This window comes from Petaurus breviceps, unplaced genomic scaffold, assembly GCF_028583685.1.
Source record: "Petaurus breviceps papuanus isolate PSGF00001 unplaced genomic scaffold, PetGlider_PUasm1.0 91133, whole genome shotgun sequence".
Taxonomy (NCBI): Eukaryota; Metazoa; Chordata; class Mammalia; order Diprotodontia; family Petauridae; genus Petaurus; species Petaurus breviceps.
Genome location: NW_027187419.1, coordinates 21,422,456 through 21,442,333, shown reverse-complemented (window position 1 = coordinate 21,442,333; position 19,878 = coordinate 21,422,456). Strand labels below are relative to the sequence as shown.

Below are 19,878 nucleotides of genomic sequence, written 5' to 3'. Positions count from 1 at the left end.
CACACACACACACACACACACACACACACACACACACACACACACACTCTCTCTCTCCCCAAATAATAGCCAAGCCGCACCTTAAATCTTCAGCCATTTTACTATTATATAGACTTTGTATACCAGATGGGAGTCCAAAAAAGGGACAATAGATAAAAAAATCAAATAGTATGTTAATAGTACATATAATTCTTCAATTCTATAATTCTTCACTTACAAACTATCAAGAGTTTCTGACATTTTTCTTCATTTCTTGTGCAACAGGAAAATCTCGGTGATTTTTATACTATATGGTAACTGTGGCATTTCTACTGGGTTTTAAAGAATTAGGATAACTTTGTACATAGCATATTAAAAAATGCTATGAATCATTGCCATGTGGTATGGCCTTGCCATGGCTTTCTTCAATTACTGTGAGTACACAAGGTTGATTATATGGTTATTTAAATTTATATGTTGGTCACCAATAAGTGAACATTATTTTCTTCTGATAACTTTTTGTTGTTTCATGTGACCTCTTTTCAGATACTAGATACTTGGTATACAAAACTTTCTAGTAACTGACATCAGTATCAGTCTCAACTGGGAAGTCAAATTATGTTTTAAAACAAAGTTACTTTGACCCTGAAAGATATTGTGACATACTGACATTCATTCATTCTGGGAGAATATTGGTTGCTGCCATTTCCTAACAAAGAAACTAAGTATAGTATACAACAATTATTAAAATCAGCCTTTCAAAGCAAAATCATGAAAAGAATTTTTTAAAAATAGGCAGAAAATGTTTTCATTAAAATTTTAATGCAGTTAAAATGTGGAACTCTGCACTTCCACGTCTCCTTATTTTTATTTCTACTTTCTAAACAGAATCTGTAAGCTATAAGCTACAGAATGTGCTGGTAAATTTAGTCTTGCTAATTAAACAATACTTAGGGGTAGGTGAATACTTTTTAGTTAATAGCATAAGGTTCTAGTCACTGGAACATACCAAACATGTTTTGTCACATAATCAGACTTGTAAATAAAACTTGGTATAAATTAATCATGAGGCAAAATGTACATGTAATATCTTTCTAACTTCTGGGGACTACATTAGTTTTGATAAGACTATAACTCTGTTCTAAAGTTAAACATATTTCGATTTTTGCTAAAGTTGAAATTTACATAAATTATTTTTACTAAGGTTGACTTGAAAATTAAGGTTTATGTTTCTGTTTACTTTAAAAAAACTAAATATCGAAACAAAAGCTATGAAATATGTCGGCAAAATTAAAAGTATCCCCTAACAACACGAGGAAGACAAAAATATAAGTACCCATTTATAAACAATAGAAAATGATTTTTCACACAAATTTTACTACTATTGTGGAAGCAAAATTATAATTTTTGCTAAATTCACATAACTTTAGTACAGCATTGAAAAGTAAGACCTCGTGGGGTTAAATAATTTGACCAAGGTCTGATGCTAGTTAGTGATGGAGTAGGAATTAGAATCTAGGACTTTGGTTTTCATTGTTTTTTTTTTTTAAACTAACCTTTGTCATCCTTGGGTCCAAAAACATTTTACAAATATTCAATGTATTTGTCATTCTTACTTTTCAAGTAGGAATACTGAAAAACAAATATATTCTTTCCTGCCCAGCTCCTACCGTGTTTCCCCGATAATAAGACACTGTCTTATTTTTTTTTTTGGACAGAAAAACACCAGAGGGCTTATTTTCAGGGGAGGGCTTATTTTAATGAACATTGACAGCAATTTTAATAAACAGGTAAATGTGAACAAAAAAATGTACCTTTATTCAATAATGAATTCAATAAAGAACAGGATGATGCGCTCACTGCTGCAGCTCTGATTGGATGCAGCTCGTAGCACAGGGGATCACCTTCACTACAGTAGCAATCTCAATAGGGCTTATTTTCGGGGGAGGGCTTATTTTAGAGGAATCTTATGCAGTAAGGGGAGGGCTTATTTTCGGGATAGGTCTTATTATCAGGGAAACATGGTAGCAATGAGTGTAACTGGTGTGAATTCAAGAATTTTTACTTTTGTCAGCCTATACAGGAAGATGATATTTCACCTCTATTAGAATATTAGATTTCATTCATCTTTGTTTCTTGAGTATGTTCAAGCAATTATCTTATAAACGAGAATAAGATACATAAAGGGATTTTTTTTAAAAAAAAGGATTTGATATAACTAGACATAAATTTTCTTTATGCTTGACATTCTCTTAAAATTTTATTAATAATTCATCTAATCCAATGTTTTCCAAATTAACATGCCCCTGGAAAACTTTAGGCATTGAAATACATTGGTAGACTTCATAAATTCTGATCCAGGGAGTTTAGGGGTATTTAATTCTTCTCAGATAAAGGGGACAGGAAAACATGGGAGAAAATAGGGAAAATCTAAGTTCTTTTTACACAAAATTTATATATGCAATTTTTTACAGATATATTATATTTTATTTTTTATATGTAGGGAAAATATCACCACCATAGAAACTTTCTAATAATTCCCTTATTCATACTGTGCAGAAAAGTAAGGTTTTAAGTAACATCATTGGTGAATATTGGTCTAGTGGTCTATATCCATTGAGGGAGAAAAATACTGGAGAATTATGTTGTTAGATTAAGAGATATTTTAAAAATATTCAAGTTTATTGGGGCTAAAGTGTTCTAATGGGTTTAATTATGCATAAGGCATAGGAGAAGCAGGTTTCCTTAAAAGTTTATAAAGATTTTGTTGCTGTGTGGGCATATTTGGAGGGAAGGGGAAGTGACAAAAGTTTTTTTCCCTCCTTTTCTATGCATGGGTATAAGAGCAGTATGACTGCATTATGTTTTCTTTATGTCATGCAGTCCAAAACAAAGAAGGAGAAATAATCCAGGAGAAAACTACTTGTTCTGTTGCTGCTGCTGCCATGATTCTCTCAGCAACTATGTTCCTTTGAGGCTCTGTTGGGGGATTAAGTACAAACTTTTAAGTTAAGCGCTTATATTCTTGTTATGATGATTTAACCTGGTTCACGGTATTGGCAGTTGATGGACTATTCTGTTCTCTGTTTAGACACAGATCTGACTGAAGCCATAGTTATTAAGAGACCCATTTCATAGATTTTTAAAAACTGCTTTATTTTAGGAAATAACTTTTATTGATTTCTTTTTCTTTATTGGTTTTTAAAAGCCCCTAGCACATTATGAAAACTTTTAATTTGTTTTGCAAGCAAATATTTAAAACCATTTTCAACTACGTTTACCTAATTAGTTTGAACTCATAATGAACTGGAATTTTTTAGAGTTGAAATCAATTCATATCGATCTTTTTCTTCCTTGAATTCCTATTCCAATTAAATGTAGAACCACGATGTCTAGCTTTTGCTGGCAAGCTACCTGGTACTACTCTCTACTTGTTTGACATGTGTAATTCTTGATCATTCAATAGATAGTAAGCAACTCATAGACAAGAATAGTCTTTTCTCATTCTTTTACATTCCTTTTGGCATCCAGTATAGTACTGGGCACACAGTAGACAAGTCAATAAATACTTGTTTGTTGATTGATTAAAATCTATCATCTATTATCTGATTATGAAGTTTGTTGCATCAACAATATATTATTATAACAGGCACAGTAAATTTTAGATTACTTTTCATCATATATACATTATTTTTACCTGGCAGTGATTTAGACCACTTGACTACAGAAAGGAGTTGCCTCTCGGCCAGTTGATTTAGACTGTTTAGCAAAGAACAGGATGTTTCAGGTTTTGTGTTGTCATATCCTGCATAGATAATATCTGGCTCAATGCTCAGTAACAGGTTGACCAGTGAAGGGATCAGCTGAACTTCTTGATTTGGTGAAAAGGTGATTCTCTGTGTTAGAGCTTGGCTTTCATTTGGAAGGCCCACTGGCTGTGGGAGAGCAACAGCCTCTAATGCTCTCACAACTCTGACTTTATTGAACTTTTTAAATTTTCTACCTAAAAAGAAACACACATATAAGTTTAAAAGTATAATCAGCTGAATCCATATAAAATACAACATATCAAGAAATATTCAAGTATAAAAATGGCTTGTTATATGTTCAAAGAAATAGAGGATCATAGATCTAAGATGAAATATCCCCTTTTCTATTTTTTTCACCATAGTAACTCAATGATATTTTTCTTCCTATTAACTTTTTTCTCTTTTCTGTTTCATTTTACCCTCTTTTCCTTCCCAAACAGCATTTGGTTAAAATGAATAAAAAAATCAAGAAATGATTTGACCAGGGCGAGTATGGGGGGAAACATCATTTGCAGAACACCTTTCAATGTAACCTAAGATTGAATGACCATTTTTTGGCCATCCTCTCACATGTTGATACTAAAATCCAGGGATCTTTTTCAGGATAATTGTTTATTTTGTCTAATGCTATATTTGTAAGAATGATTGCTTTAGCCTAACCAAAGGACTTTACATTTGACACTTAAATTTAATCTTTTTGATTTGGGTCCAGTAATCTAGCAGGATGAGATCAATTTATACTCCTGAAATAAAGGCAGCTTCCTCTCAAAGTCGATTATGTATTAAATAGGCATTTGTGTATTAGAATATATAGTTTCAACATATCCTGATGAAGACATAACTTCAGCCCAAATCAACAAGCAACAATTAAGCACCTACTTGTGTCAAGGTACTATGCTAGGCAAAAGTTCAGAAAAATTAAAAAATAACTTTTAAAATTTAATTAATCTACCATCAAAAGTGATAGCATTTCATAATGGAATGGGAATGACTCTGCCTGGAGCATAAGCTTGTCAGGTCTGATTAAACTGAATTATTTTAAGTAAGGTCCTAGAAAAACACTAAAGTCTAGTTAATTGTAGAAAGTCTCACTACTAGCATGCTGGCCATTAGGTGATAAATTCTTTAGCCATAAGTACTAATGAAACAGATAAAAATACAGAATAGCTCATTTCTGTGGAAGTCCCATTTCTGCAGTGATAGCTGAGGAGAAAAGGAGGAAAAGTCAGATTATCTAAAAATATTAATTTAACTATTAGTATTCTAAATGTGAGGTCTTTTCCCAGGGATCAACAAGATAGTGTACTAGTGGAGAACTGAGCCATAGATTTATTTACATTCTTGCTATACATGGAACTAGAAGAGAAAAAAATAAGCATTAGAAGAGTTAAATTCCTCATGTGCTCAAGTACAAGACCTATCATTTTCTGGGACTTTTGGTCATCTCTCCTTGCAGACATTTTCATGATGAACACTGGCAAAGAGATCATCAGGTTACAGTGCCTGCTTATACCATATCATCTGAAGGGGATGAAGAAATAGAGAAATTCTTCAAAGAAATTGACAGTAGCCTAAACATTATATCAATGAATACCTTGATATGTGGTGACCCTGATGCAAAGATAAGTAAAAGCAAACAATATTTCATAAAATTATTTTGGCATTAAGAAATAAAAGAGACAACAAACTTGTAGATTATTTAGAAGCCTGAACTTGCTTCAGGAAGACAGAAAGCTTGGTAGACATGATAAACACCAAACAGCATTATAATAAAAGTGAAACTAATTATATCTTAAAGAAACAGAATTGTAGGCATATATCAACTGCTTAGAATAAAGTCAAAATCAACACAGAATTATAAGAAAAGATAAATATTATAAGATATAATACTTCAAACATATTGCCTATTGTAATAGAATATTTTTCCCCCTGGGAGAGATAACAAATTAGATAAAATAGGGTTACTATCTTTAAAGAGCATATAGTATAGTAGGAGACTGAGACATCAAAATAGAGAATTCTACATAATGACAAATATTCTGAAGTAGTGGTCTCCAAAGAGAAGAATGTGCTTTTTTGGGGAGGACTAAGGCCTAACCCCAAGGACTGTGTGATCAGCTAATCAGAGACCGAGAAGATCGGTAGAATCCCACCCTTCCCAGAATAATCAGTGATGTAATAGAATATTATTATGCCATAAATAATAATAAAATTGGCAGTTTCAGGGGAAACTGGGAAGACCTGTGTAAACTGATAGAATGCTAAAGCAAGAAGAAAAAGAACACTTTATTCAATGACAGCATTACATAGAAAAAATAACCTTGAAAGACTTTGAAATTATGATCAATGCAACTATAAACCACGAGTTAAAAAGAATGAATATGAAACATGCCATTCACCACCAGATAGAGAGGTGATGAACTTAAAAGACAGAAAGAGACAAATTTTTGGACATGGCAAAATAGGAATTCATTATTATAAACTATGAAACTACACACTGAAGATTTATCTTTTTTTCTTGCTCAGTAAGAGGGGCAGATTAATTTTAAAACAGGATATTTATGTTATGACATGCCACACTTTTTTTCAATATAACTTACTGCTATACACTGGCATAGCTCTGAATTAAAACTCTGGTATTAAATTACATTGTCAAAGAGGAATGGTAAAAATACATTGTATCATCTTGCTACTAAAACAAAGTATTTAAATTCACTGCCATAAAAGGTTAGGGCCTTGGAATGGCTAGGTGGTATAGTGAATAGAGTACTGGCCCTGGAGTCAGGAGAACCTGAGTTCAAATCCAGCCTCACACTCTTAATACTTTCTAGCTATATGACCGTGGGCAAGTAACTTAACCCCAATTGCCCTGATCTTCTCCTCCAAAAAAAAGGTTAGGGTCTTTATTGATATTGCAGTTATTGGGAATAAATGGGTAGTATTTATTTTTAAAAATGCATTAAGTGTATAGAACTTAAAGTGGACACCATTTGTATTGTAAACCATTGCATTGTTATGCTGTCTAATAATTAAAACAAAATCCAGCCAACTGCCTATTTTTGTACAACCCAAAAGCTAAAAATGGTTTTTAAATATAGTTTTATTGAAACACAGATATGCTCATTCATTTAGATGTTCTTGAGAAGTAGTGTCTTATGTGGTGCTCTCATTGTTTAGCACTATTACTGATTAGTACCATGAATCACAGTTGACAGTTATATTTTGATAGTGTTTCAAGTACCACACATATTGCTGTATCACAACATTTTATTTTTTAATTATCAGTGCATAATCATCATGTCCAAAAAAAGAAGGAAAAGAGAAGGAAAAAAAGATTTATTAGATTTTTTTTTTTTTTGCTTAGGACCAACATAAATTTTTTTCTGAACAAACAGCCTTCAACTACTATTATTGAAAACTGGATGGCTTTGTAAATTAGCTTTGGCTGCAAACTCAATAATGCTTCTTAATGAATTCAACCTAAAATTACAAGTCCAAACAGCAGTTATAGGTGAAATCTATACTGTGGTAAAGTCAATTAGATGACAACTAACATTGTTTGACTCACAAGTAATGTGAAGTTGATTTACATACTTCCTGTGCTATCAAAAGTTAAAACAAGAAGCAAAATCCCCTTTTCACATAAATTTGTAGTGGATACATTTTCTGAATTCAAACTACAGTTCCAGAAGCATTTTTTTGGGACCTTAAAACAAGTGTAAAATATATTTTCATATTTCAAAATCTTTTAACTGTGGAACTAAAGAACTTTCACTTAACCTTCAACTGGAAGAATTTACTTTTTGCTTTTTTCTTTTTTTTGCTTTTTGGAGGGGGCAGGGCAGGGCAATTATGATTAAGTGACTTGCCCAAGGCCACACAGTTGGCTAGTAAGTATTAAATGCCCGAGTTTGGATTTGAACTCAGGTCCTCCTGACTCCAGGGTTGGTGCTCTACTCACTGCAACACCTAGCCCCTCCTGAAGTATTTACTTTTTAATATAATGACACACTAAAAAGCACACATTAAAAGAATAACCTAACAGAATTCTACAAATGCCTTCCAAGTGAATATGCTTAATTAAAATCATATTCTTATGAACTGATATCAGAATTTGGAAGTACCATTCTGGGTGAAAAGACATTTTCAAACAAAAAAATTTGTAAAATCCCACTGAAGATCAGTATTAACAAATGAACATTTACAATTAATTTTGACAAGGAAAACTAACTTTGAACCCCAACCAAGTGAAATATTATAAAAAATTCTTTTCTTCTCATTTGTTGTTGTTCAGTTGTGTTTGACTGTGATCCCATTTGGAGTTTTCTTGGCAAAGATACTGGAATGGTTTGCCATTTTTCATGAATTGCCCCAAGGAAAAAACCCATACTTTAAATCCAACATAGATAGTAGTTAAATTCCACAATTTCAATACCAATCAACACATTTTGCAAGTATCCAGGAGAAAGACCTTCAAATATTCAGAAAATGCAACCTGAATAACAGGATTACTTCATATGCTTAAAAATTATAGGAGAGAATAAAAGTTTATTTCAAAAATCAAAAGAGTTCAAACTATAATTCAGAATAATGAATCCTGCAAACCTGTGATTATCAACAACAATAGCACAAAGAGATGGATGTACAACTAAGGAGAGGCATTTGAGGCTTTGCTGAAAAAAAATTTAGGTGGGCAGATTATTTGACATGTGGGAAATAAATAGTTATGAAGAAAACATTAAGTAATAAAATAAATTCTCTTATGTTTATAGGTTTTGTTTAAAGGGAGAAAGTGATCTATAGGGCAAAAGAAAGACGAAAAAAAGAATAATCAAGAAATAGAAAGTACCTAAAGATGTAAGCAGAATTTAAAGAATCAGGAGAAGTGAAATTATAGGAATTAAATTAGGTCTCACGGACTATCCTCTGACTCATAAGCAAATTATGGGGGGGAGGGGTGTATAAGTGGAATAAAAGAGTGAAAAGAGTTGCATGAAAAAGAAGAGAGGGAACAGAGGGAATCAAGTGATGTGCCCCTACCAAAACTAAAGGTGATAAGTGAAGAGATAATGAATATTTTAGTTTTTTAATGAGAGAAGGGACTGTGATAAAACTAGCAAAAAGGGCTGGAGTTCACCCAGAAAGGGGAATGTAAAGGGTGACACTAAAGAACATTCCCAGAAGAGATGAGATATATGTTTGAAGTAAGAGACTGAGACTTCTATCACTTCTATAATAGTATTTGTCTCTGGGGGATTTAATTTCCCCATTAGGAGCCCAGTTTCTTTGTATGAGTCCAAAAGGGGATCTGGCTCTCACAAGTGTTTGGGAAAGGAGGTGAAACAAAGAATCAGAGAGAAGAAACATGGCCTTAGGAAACTGATCATGGCAAAAAAAAGGGGATAAGACTAAGCGTAGTGACTTCATATACAAAATGACTACAACCACAGAGTACTACTTCTACCTGACATTATTTTCCAGATGAATATATTTCTTTTTTTTATTTTAACTTTTGTTTTGGAGGGGTGGGGAGGGCAGGGCAATTGGGGTTAAGTGACTTGCCCAAGGTCACATGGCTAGTTTTGTGTAAAGTGTCTGTGGCTGGATTTGAACTCAGGTCCTCCTGACACCAGGGCCAGTGCTCTATTCACTGTGCCACCTAGCTGCCCCCAGATGAATATATTTCTAAGAGGAAGATGGTTAGGGGATGTGAGGTGGGGGGGGGTGTGGGAACAGAAACCAGGGATATGGAGAAGAGGATGATGGGATTAGACCTAAAAGATAATAACCTAAAAACTGGATAGAAAATAAAGTTCACACCCGATTCTTAAGAAATTTTGCTTCTTATGAAGGAAACAAAGACCATAAAGAACAAACAAGTAAGAGTAAATTTCAAGGATCACCCAATAAAATTCAGAAATGGATTGGAAAGAAATAGAAATAATGAGAAAGAAATGACAAAGGAAAACTTCCAGGAAGAACATGTGGCAAGAAGAAATTACTTAAAATATGGGGTTGGAGGTGAAGAGAAGAGGGAAGATTTTGAACCATATTTTAACTGGGTGAAGAAATACAAAGAGCAAAAGTGAGATAGTAAGAGCTAAATTAATAAATGAAATTAAAAGGAAGGAAGAAAAATTAACAATACAAAAATTTTAGACAATTCAAAGAAGAGGAGTAGAGAGAGAGTTTGTGTGAATAAGCTAGCATCTGAGTAATATAAGCAAAATTTATTACAGAGAAAAAGGTTTACTTAAAAGAAGCAAAACCCCAATACAAAAAAAAAAATTCAGGAATATATAACTCCAATAACTGTAATATTAAATGTAAATAAATTTAAAAATCTAATGAAATGAAAGCAAATAACAGGATGGTTTAGAAAACAAAACTCAGCAATCTGCTATATTCAAGAAACACAACTAAAAAATAAAGACATACAGAATAAAAATGAGAAGCTAGAACAAAATGCACTATATATCAGGTGAGTCCAAATAAGGCAAAAATTACAAGGATGCTAGTAGACAATGCAAAAAATAAAACTTCTGGGATAAATATAGGCAAAGTATGTTTAAAGGAACCACATATTAACTCAATCAAAACTATATATATATCAGCACCAAATGGCTTGCAGTCTAAATTCAAAAAATAAATGTTAACTGAATTTCAAAAATCCATAGTATAATAAGTACAGGAGACTTTAGGGTTTTTTTCACAGTTAGACAAATATAGAATGATAAATGAAAAGGAAAATATAGAATTTGACAAACTGTTAAAGAGAAGTTAAAGCTAAGAGACTTACGGTGACTTTTGTATGGAAATATAAATATTTACCTTTGTAAAAGCTACATGGACACTTTACAAAACAGATTATATATTAGCATAAAAAATTATAAATAACTGTAAAATGAGAGAAATACTAAATGTATATTTCACAGACTATTCATATGGAAATAGTAATTAATACAGTAATGCAAGCAAAAATACAAGTATAAGTGAAGTTTTAATGCTATTCCAAATTATAAGTAGATCAAAGAATAAATCAGAAATGATTAATAACTATGTGAAAAAGAATGATAATTAAGAGACAACATATTGAAGTTTCTGAGATGCAGTTAAAACAGTCCTTAGGTGAAAAGCCAAATCTCTGAAAACATACATTCACAAAACAAAAAGACAATAATAATGAACTGCATTATCCAATTCTATAAAGTTAAAAAATCTACAAAAATCCAAAATAAGAATAAAAAAGTAAAACTTCAAAATCATAGTAAAAATAAAATAGAAAACAAAAAAGTATTTATAAACAAAATTAAAAAAAATCTTTTTCTTTGTAAAGACTAATAAAACTGATAAATTCTTAGCTGTTGATCAAAAAGAAACGGGAAGAAACTAAATTATCAAAGTATAAATAAACAAGGTAATATTTAGGGGTTTTTAGGGGTGGAGCAAAAATTGAAGATTATAAGAAGCTTTATAGTTGAATTCTCTCAGTATTCCCTTCCAAAGAACTTTACAATAATGCCTTAAGTCAAATTTTGTAGAAGTTGAACTAACAACACTGGGGTAAGACATTTTTTTTCCAGTCCAAGATAACTTAGGAGTCAAAAGAAAAGGTCTATAATACTAGTATGTGGGTTGGCCCTGAATTTCTGTAGCAACAGAATCAGCTGTGGCCACCCTTGAAGGTAGTGGTGACAGCAGTAGCAGCAGCAGTAGCTTTGGGAGCTCTCAGACCAGAGATGATAAGGGGATTGGGTCACAGGTCCACAAAAGAATTTTGGGGAGCCCTGTGGCAGCACTGGGTGCATGACCAGGTGTTTTGGGCAGCTCCATTTTTCATACACAGTTATGTGTTGTGGTTCCAGGATGTAGAAAAGTACTTGTGGCTGCAAAGGAGTAGAGCCCTTGAGGAGCAGTAGCACTTGTAGCTACAAGTGATTAGAGACCTTCCTAGAGCATAGACTGGATCAATGATCATACCTCTCCTTGGATCAAATCTTGGAAGCACTGAAAATTTCCAAATCCCCAAACCTCCAGAATTAGTTCTGAAAACAGCAGCTTGAAAAAAAAAAACAAACCCAAATCCTGGAATATTCATCTCCAACCCTATGGATTAGTAGAGCCCAACTTTAACATAAACTGCAGTCAGGAAATAGGATAGAAAACTGAGCAAGCAACATAAAAAGAACTTGTCCACAAGAACCAATTTTGATCATAGGAAATATCAAAACACAGGCTCAGAAGCCAATGATGTGAAAACAGCTACAAGCAAGGCCTTAAAGAAAAGTACAAATTTGACACAAACCCAATAAGAATTCTTGGAAGTGCTTAAAAAAAAGAAAAAATTGATTCAAAAAATAAAATAAAAGTGGTAGAAGAAAAATAGGGAAAAGAAATAAAAGCAATGCAAGAAAGTTATGAAAAGAGAATTAACAGCTTTGTAAAAGAGGCATAAAAAATTACTGAAGAAAATAACACCTTACAAAACAGAATTAGCCAAATAGTAAAACAGGTACAAAATTTGAGTAATGAAAATACCTCCTCAAAAAAGTGGAATTGTCCAAATGAAAAAGAAGTACAAAATGTCACTAAAAAATTCCTTAAAACTTAGAATTGGACAAGTGGAAGCCAATGACTCCATGAGGTATCAAGAAATAATAAAATCAAAAGAATGAAAAAAAATGAAATGAAAAAAATCTCACCAGAAAAACAAGTGATCTAGAAAAGAGACTGAGGAGAGATAATTTAAGAATTGCTGGACTACCAGGAAGTCATGATTAAAAAAAAAAAAGGGCTTAGACATCATACTTTTAAGAAATTATAAAGGAGGGGTGGCCAGGTAGCACAGTGAGTAAAAGCACCGGCTCCAGTGTTGGGATGACCTGGAGATCGAATCCTGGGCTCAGACACTTAGCACCCACCCAGAAACACGTGGTCGTGTAACCTTGAGCAAGTTATTTAACCCCAATTGCTTTAAAAAAAAAAAAGAAATTATAAAGGAAAACTTCCTTGTTATCTTAAAACCAGAGGATAAAATAGAAGTTTAGAGAATCCACTGATCACAACTTTTTGAAAGAGATCCCCAAATGAAAATTCCCAGGAATATTATGTCCAAATTCAAGAGCTCCCAGGTAACAGAGAAAATATTTCAAGTAGCTAGAAAGAGACCATTCAAATATCATGGAGTCACAGTCAGGATCATACAAGATTTAGCAGCTACAATGGTATAAGAGTTTAGAGATTGGAATGTGATATCCTATAAGGCAAAGGAGCTAGGATCACAATGAAGAATAACTTACCCAGAAAAACAATATAATCTTTCAGTAGAAAAATGAAATAGAGGTTTTCATATATTACTGATAAAAAGACAAGAGATGAATAGAAAATTTGACTTTCAAATATGAGTCCAGTGAAGCATAAAAAGGTAAACATGAAATAGAAATTATAATGGACTCAATAAGGTTAAACTGTTTACATTCCAATATGGGAAGATGATTTATATAGCCCTCACGAACTTCATCATTATTAGGGCAATTAGAAGGAGTCTACATGGATAGAAGGGACAAGTGTGAGTCAAGTAAAGAGACAGGCAAGAAGAAAAACAAGTAGGGATAGAAATCATGATCTTTTAGACAAAGCAAAAACAAAAATAGACCTAATTAAGAGATAGTCATTTTTGCTAAAATGTAGCATAGATAATGAAATAAAATCAATGTTCACCAATGCGTCCAAAGTCTTAAAGGAAAAAGTTAAGACAATTACAGGATGAAACAGAAAAACTTTACTTGTGAAGAACCTCAACTTACTCCTCTCAGAGCTAAATAAATCTAACCATAAAATAAATAATGAAGAAGTTAAGGAATTGAATACAATGTAAGAAAAATTAAATGTGATAGACCTCTGGAGAATACTGAAAGGGAATACAAAGGAGCATACCTTTTCCTTAGTTGTATATGGCACCTTCACAAAAATTCACTATGTATTAGGACATAAACACCACTAAATCAAATGTAGAAAAATTGAAACATGAAATATACTCATTCAGATCATAATGAAATAAAAATTACATTCAAAAAAGGGCCTTGGAAACATAACTTAAAAATTAATTGGAAACTAAATAATCTAATCTTAAAGAATGAGGAAGTCAGAGAAGAAATCAGAGAAACAATCAATAATATCATTAAAGGAATGAAAACAAGGAATTAAAACACCAAAATTTGTTGGAATATAGCCAAAGCAGTATCTAGGGGAAAATTTATTTCCCTAAGTACGTACATCAATAAGAGTAAAATAACAGAGCAATTAATTGGGCATAAAATTGAGCAAAAAAAATAGAAAAAAGACAAATTAAATATCTCAAATTAAGCATCAACATGAAAATCCTGAAAATCGAAGAAAATATTAACAAAATTAAAAGTAAAAATCATTGAATAAATAAGACTAGAAGCTAGCTTTATGAAAAATACAATACAATAGGGGAGGCTAGGTGACACAGTGAATGGAGCACTGGTCCTGGAGTTGGGAGGAGCTGAGTTCAAATTCGGACTCAGATACTTAATACTTACTAGCCATGTGACCTTGGGCAAGTCACTTAACCCCAATTCACATGCCCTCCCCTCTGCAAAAAAAAGAAAAAAAATACAATAGATAAACCATTGGTTAATTGATGAAGAGAATCAAATTATCAGTATCAAAAATGAAAAGATTAATGTACCACCCATGAAGATGAAATTAAAGTAATTACTAGGAGCTATTTTGCCCAATTATATGAGAGTAAAACACACTACCTCAGTGAAATGTATGAATATTTAGAAAAACATAAATTGCTCAGGTGAACAGAAGAGAAAATAGAAAACTCACATAACCTTACTTTAAAAAAGAAAATGAAAAAAAGTCATAAATTAGTTCCCTAAGAAAAAATCCCCAGGTACAGAGATAAGTAAATTCTACCAAATATTTAAGGATCAATTAATTCCAATACTAAATGAACTATCTGAAAAAATGGTAAAGAAGGAGTTCTACTGAATTCCTTTTGTGTAACAATATGGTTTTGAGACCTAAACCAGGGGGAAATACAACAGAAAAAGAAAATTATAGAACAATTTCCCTAATGAATACTGATGCAAAATTATAAATACAACACTAGCATGAAGATTACAGTAATATATAACAAAGTTCACATACTATGATCACATAGGATTTATACTATGAATGCAGTGCTGATTAGATATTAGAAAAACTACAAGCATCACTGACCATATCAATAGCAAAAATAACAAAAAATCAAATGATTATCTCAAAAAGTTTGAGAATATGCAACAACCACTCCTATTAAAAACATCAGAAAGCATAAGAATCACTGGAGTATTTTGTAAAATGATAAGTAGTATCTAACTAAAACCAAGAGCAAGCTTGATCTGTAATGGGGATAAATTAGAAGCCTTCCCAATAATATTGGGGTGAAGCAAGGATGTCCATTATCACCATTATTCAGTATTATTCTAGAAATGCTAGCTATAGCACTAAGAGAAAAAGAATCGAAAGAATAAGCAATAAGGAAACAAAATTATCACTCTTTGCAGATGACAGATTGGTATACTTAGAGAACTCTAGAGAATCAACTAAAAAATTAGATGAAATGATTGACAGCTTTAACAAAGTTGCAAGATATGAAATAAACCACATAAATCTCCACATTTCTATATATTACCAACAAAACCTCACAAGAAGTGATAGGAAGAGAAAATCCAGTTAAAGTAACTGCAGACATTATAAAACATTCAGGAAAATACCTACCAAGACAAACTGAAGGACTATATGGACATAATTACCAAACACTTAACACAAATAAAAACAGATCTGAACAACTAGAGGAATGTTCATTGCTTAGGGGAAGGCTGAGCCAATATTAACAAAGACAATTCTACTAAGTTAATTTATTTATCAAGTGTCATACCAATCAACCTACCTAAGAATTATTTTATAGAACTAGAAAAATAATAAAATTCATCTGGAAGAATAAAAAGTCAAGAATATCAAAGGAATAATTTTTTTTTTAATGAAGGAAGGCAGCATAGTTCTTGTAGATTTCAAACTATATTACAAAGAGGTAACCATGAAAACAATCTGGTAGTGGTAAAGAAGTAGAGTAGTAGATGAGTAGAATAGGTTAGGTACACAATATATATTAGTAAATGACTATAGTAATCTAGCATTTAATGAACCCAAAGATCCAAGCTTTGGGGGGTAAGAACTCAATAACTGACAAAAATTTCTGGGAAAACTGGAAAGCTGTTTGACAGAAATGAGGCATAGACCAAGATAAGGTCAAAATGAATAATAGATTTAGATACAAAGGTTTATTTCATAAGTAAATTAGGGGAAAAATGAAAAAAATGTAGCTGTCAGTTTTAAGGATAAGGGAAGGGTTTACAACCAAACAAGAAAAAGAGAGGATCACAGGAAATAAAAAAGGATTATTTTGATCACATAAAATTAAAAAGCTTTTGTACAAACAAAACTAGTGCAGCCAAAATTAGAAGGAAAGCAGGAAACTGGGAGAAAAATTATAGTATTTTTTTCTCTGATAAATGCCTCATTTTTCAAATATGTAGGGAATTGAGGCAAATTTATAAAAATAAAAGCCATTCCTGAGTTGACAAATGGCAAAGAATTAAAGAAAATAAAATTAAAACATCTCTGAGGCCCCACCTCACACCTATCAGATTGGCTAATTCATTGTTGGTAGAGTCATGAACTCTTCAGACTATTATAGGGAATGATTTTAAACTACTCCCAAAGAGCTCTAAAACTGCATACCTTTTGATTTTGCAATACCACTATTAGGTCTGTATCCAAAGGAGATCAAAGGGTGAAGGGCCTATTTATACAAGGAAAAAAAATCTGTAGCAGCTCTTTTTGTGGTGGAAAAGAATAGAAAATTGAGGGTATGCCTGTAAATTGGGGAATGGGTGAAAGTTGTGGTATATGTTTTTTATGGTATTCTATTGTGTTGTACAAAATGAGGAGGAGAATTGCTTTAAAAAAACCTGGGAAGACATATAAACTGATGCAAAGTGAAATGAGCAGAACCAGAATATTGTATATAGTAACAACAATATTATAATAATGATCAACTTTGAAAGAGCTATCTACTCTAATCAATACAATGATCCAACACAATTCCAAAGGACTCATGATGAAAAAAAAAACATTATCCATCTCCAGAGACAACAGATGAAATCTGAGTACAGACTGAATCACATTCTTTTCACTTTCTTCATTTTCTCCATGCTGGAAAGGCAGGAGAAGGGTAGGTTGTGAAGGGCTTTAGAAGTTAAACAGATGATTTTTCATTTGGTCCTGTAGGTAGTAGAGAGCCATTGGAGTATATTGAATAGGGAAGTGATAGTTAGACCTCTACTTGAGGAACAATGCTTTGCAACTGAATGGAGAATGGACTTAATGGGGGAAAAACTCTGAGGAAAAGAGACCAAACAGAAGGCAAGTGCCATAGTCCTGGGATGAGATGATGAGGTGCTCTACTGGGGTGAAGACTATGTGAATGGTGAGAAGAGGATCTCTTTAAGAGATGTTGTGAAAGTTGAAATGAAAAACTTGGCTCAGAAGTACACATGTAGAAAAAATGTGAGTAAGAAGTTGATAACAGGATTTCCAGGAGCCAAAATGGCAGAGTAAGTAGTATCTATCATACTACGTTTTTTGACATCTTAAAAAATCCTGAAAATAGTGCCCCAGGAAAAATCCTGGAACAGTGAAATGAGCCAAAAGATGGAGTAGAGCAGTCTCTTAGTTCAGGAAATTTGGAAGGTCAGTAAGAAAGGTCCGTTTCATTGAGATAAAAGGTGTGAGCATTTCAGGACAAGATGTGTCCTAGCAAGTCAGTGGAAGACCCCACTTCAGCAAACCTGTGGGAGTTCCTGAGCCCTGTGGTGGTGGAGCAGGCAAACACCAACACCAGGAACCCCGCCCCCCCCTTCCCCATGTGCCTTAGCATAACCAGGGGAATCAGCAGACTCCAGCTTAGAGAACCACCGTGTGTTGTTGCAACCCTGGGTGGATAGGTATCCCCTAACAGTGGACCTCCACACAATTCAGTACAGCCCTGCATGGGTAAGCGTTGTCCAGTGGCCAGCCCTCCTTGTGTTATGATGCAGCCCTGGGTGAGCAGGTGTTGTCCAGCAGTGGACCTGAAGTGTTTCAAGGCAGTCCTGGGTGGATAGGCATCCTCCAGCGGCCAGACCTCCATTTGCTTCAGCACTACCCAGAGTTGGCAGGTTTCCTCCAGCAGTGGACCTTCTCCTGCTTCAGCACAGCTAAAGGGAAATGCAGAAAAAACCCCATCTGGTCACAGCATATGCCAGACACCACCATGGGGACCCCAGCTCAGCACCATGTAAGTTGCCAGACACCTAGAACTTCTAGCTACCAACACCTGAGGCCCCACCACACAAAGCCAGTGATCAAGCCCCTGGTTCACAGCTCAAGAAGCTTGGGACAGTGACCCCTGTGTTCCAGCAGGAAAGCTCAACTTTAAAAGCCAGGAAATAGGCAAATATCATGAGCATGAAGCATAAAAGGACAATTGACCATTGAAAATTACTATAGTGATAGGGAAGATTAAAACAAATTCAGAAGATAAAAACGTTGTCAATATACCTACTTCTGAAACCTCAAAGTGAAATAGGAATTGGTCCCAAGTCTAAAAAAACCTTCTTGGCAGAGTTAAAGAATGATTTTTAAAGTCAAATAAAAGAGACAGAAGAAAAATAGGAAAAAGAATGAGAGGTATGCAAGAGAGAGTCAATAGCTTGAAAAATGAAGGACAAAAAATAACTGAAGAAAACAACTCCCTAAAAATTTGAATTGGTTGAATGGAAAAGGAGATACTGAAGAGAAACTCCTTAAAATGTAAAATTGGCCTAATGGAAAAGGAGGTATAAAAGCTAACTGAATAAAACAATTCATTAAGAATTGGAATTGGGCAAGTGGAAGCTAATGACTCTATGAGACATCAAGTGTCAGTCAAAGAAATTTTTTAAATGAAAAAATAGAAGAATATTTTATTTTATAATACAAGAGATATTTAAAATATCTCATTGGAAAAACAACTGCCTTGGAAAACAGATTGAGGAGAGGTAATTTAAGAGTTGTTGGTCTGCCTGAAAGTCATAATCAAAAAAAGAGCCTGGACAGCATCTTTCAAGAAATCATCAAGGAAAACTGCCCTGTGGTCCTAGAATCAGAAGGTAAAATAGTCATTGAAAGAATCCACCAATCACTTGCTGAAAGAGATCTCAAATTGCAAACACCAAGGAATATTGTAACCAAATTCCAGAATTATCAGGTCAAAGAGAAGATACTTCAAGCAGACAGAAAGACATATCATGGAACCACAGTCAGAAATACATAGGACCTAGAAGTTTCTACATTAAGGATTAGAGGGCTTGGAATATGATATTCTATAAGGAAAAGGAGCCTGGATTACAACCAAAGATCAGCTACCCAGCAAAACTGAGCACAATTTTTTGGAGAGGAGACGGACATTAAATGAAACTTTGCTGACAAAAATACCAGAACTCAACAGAAAAAATTCTGTTTTCAAATACCAGACTCAAGAGAGGAATAAAAAGGTAAACAGCAAAGATAAAAAAGATGTTATTCAATAAGGATAAAATGTTTACATCCCTACATGGGAAGATAATGCTTGTAACTCTTGAGAACGAAATCTTTATTACCACACTTAGAAAGAATATACATAGACAGAGGGTGTGGATACAAGTTGACATTGAAGTGATGACCAAAAAATTAATTAAGGGGTGAAAAAAAAGAAGAGTATAGGAGACATCACATGAAGAGGTGCAAAGACCTATTACAGTAGAGGGGAAGAATGTAGGGAGGTGAGCATTGTTTGAACCTTACTCTCATCAGATTTGAATTGAAGAGGGAATAACATACACACTCACTTGGGTATAGATTTTTATCTTACCCTATAGGAAACAGGAGGAAAAAGGGGAAAGAAAAGAGAGGGGGTGGATAAAAGAGATGGTAGAAGGGAGGAAAGAAGTAA

General features: G+C 33.5%; 1 protein-coding gene across 1 annotated transcript in view; it reads right to left on the bottom strand.

Moving 5' to 3' along the window:
- The window catches only part of PGR (progesterone receptor), a 95,959-nt gene that overhangs the window by 19,566 nt on the left and 56,515 nt on the right, over positions 1-19,878 (bottom strand). Inside the window, exon 4 of the mRNA XM_069079902.1 lies at positions 3,677-3,982. Coding sequence (XP_068936003.1) covers positions 3,677-3,982 — 306 coding nt within the window. The remainder of the gene's footprint in view (positions 1-3,676; positions 3,983-19,878) is intronic.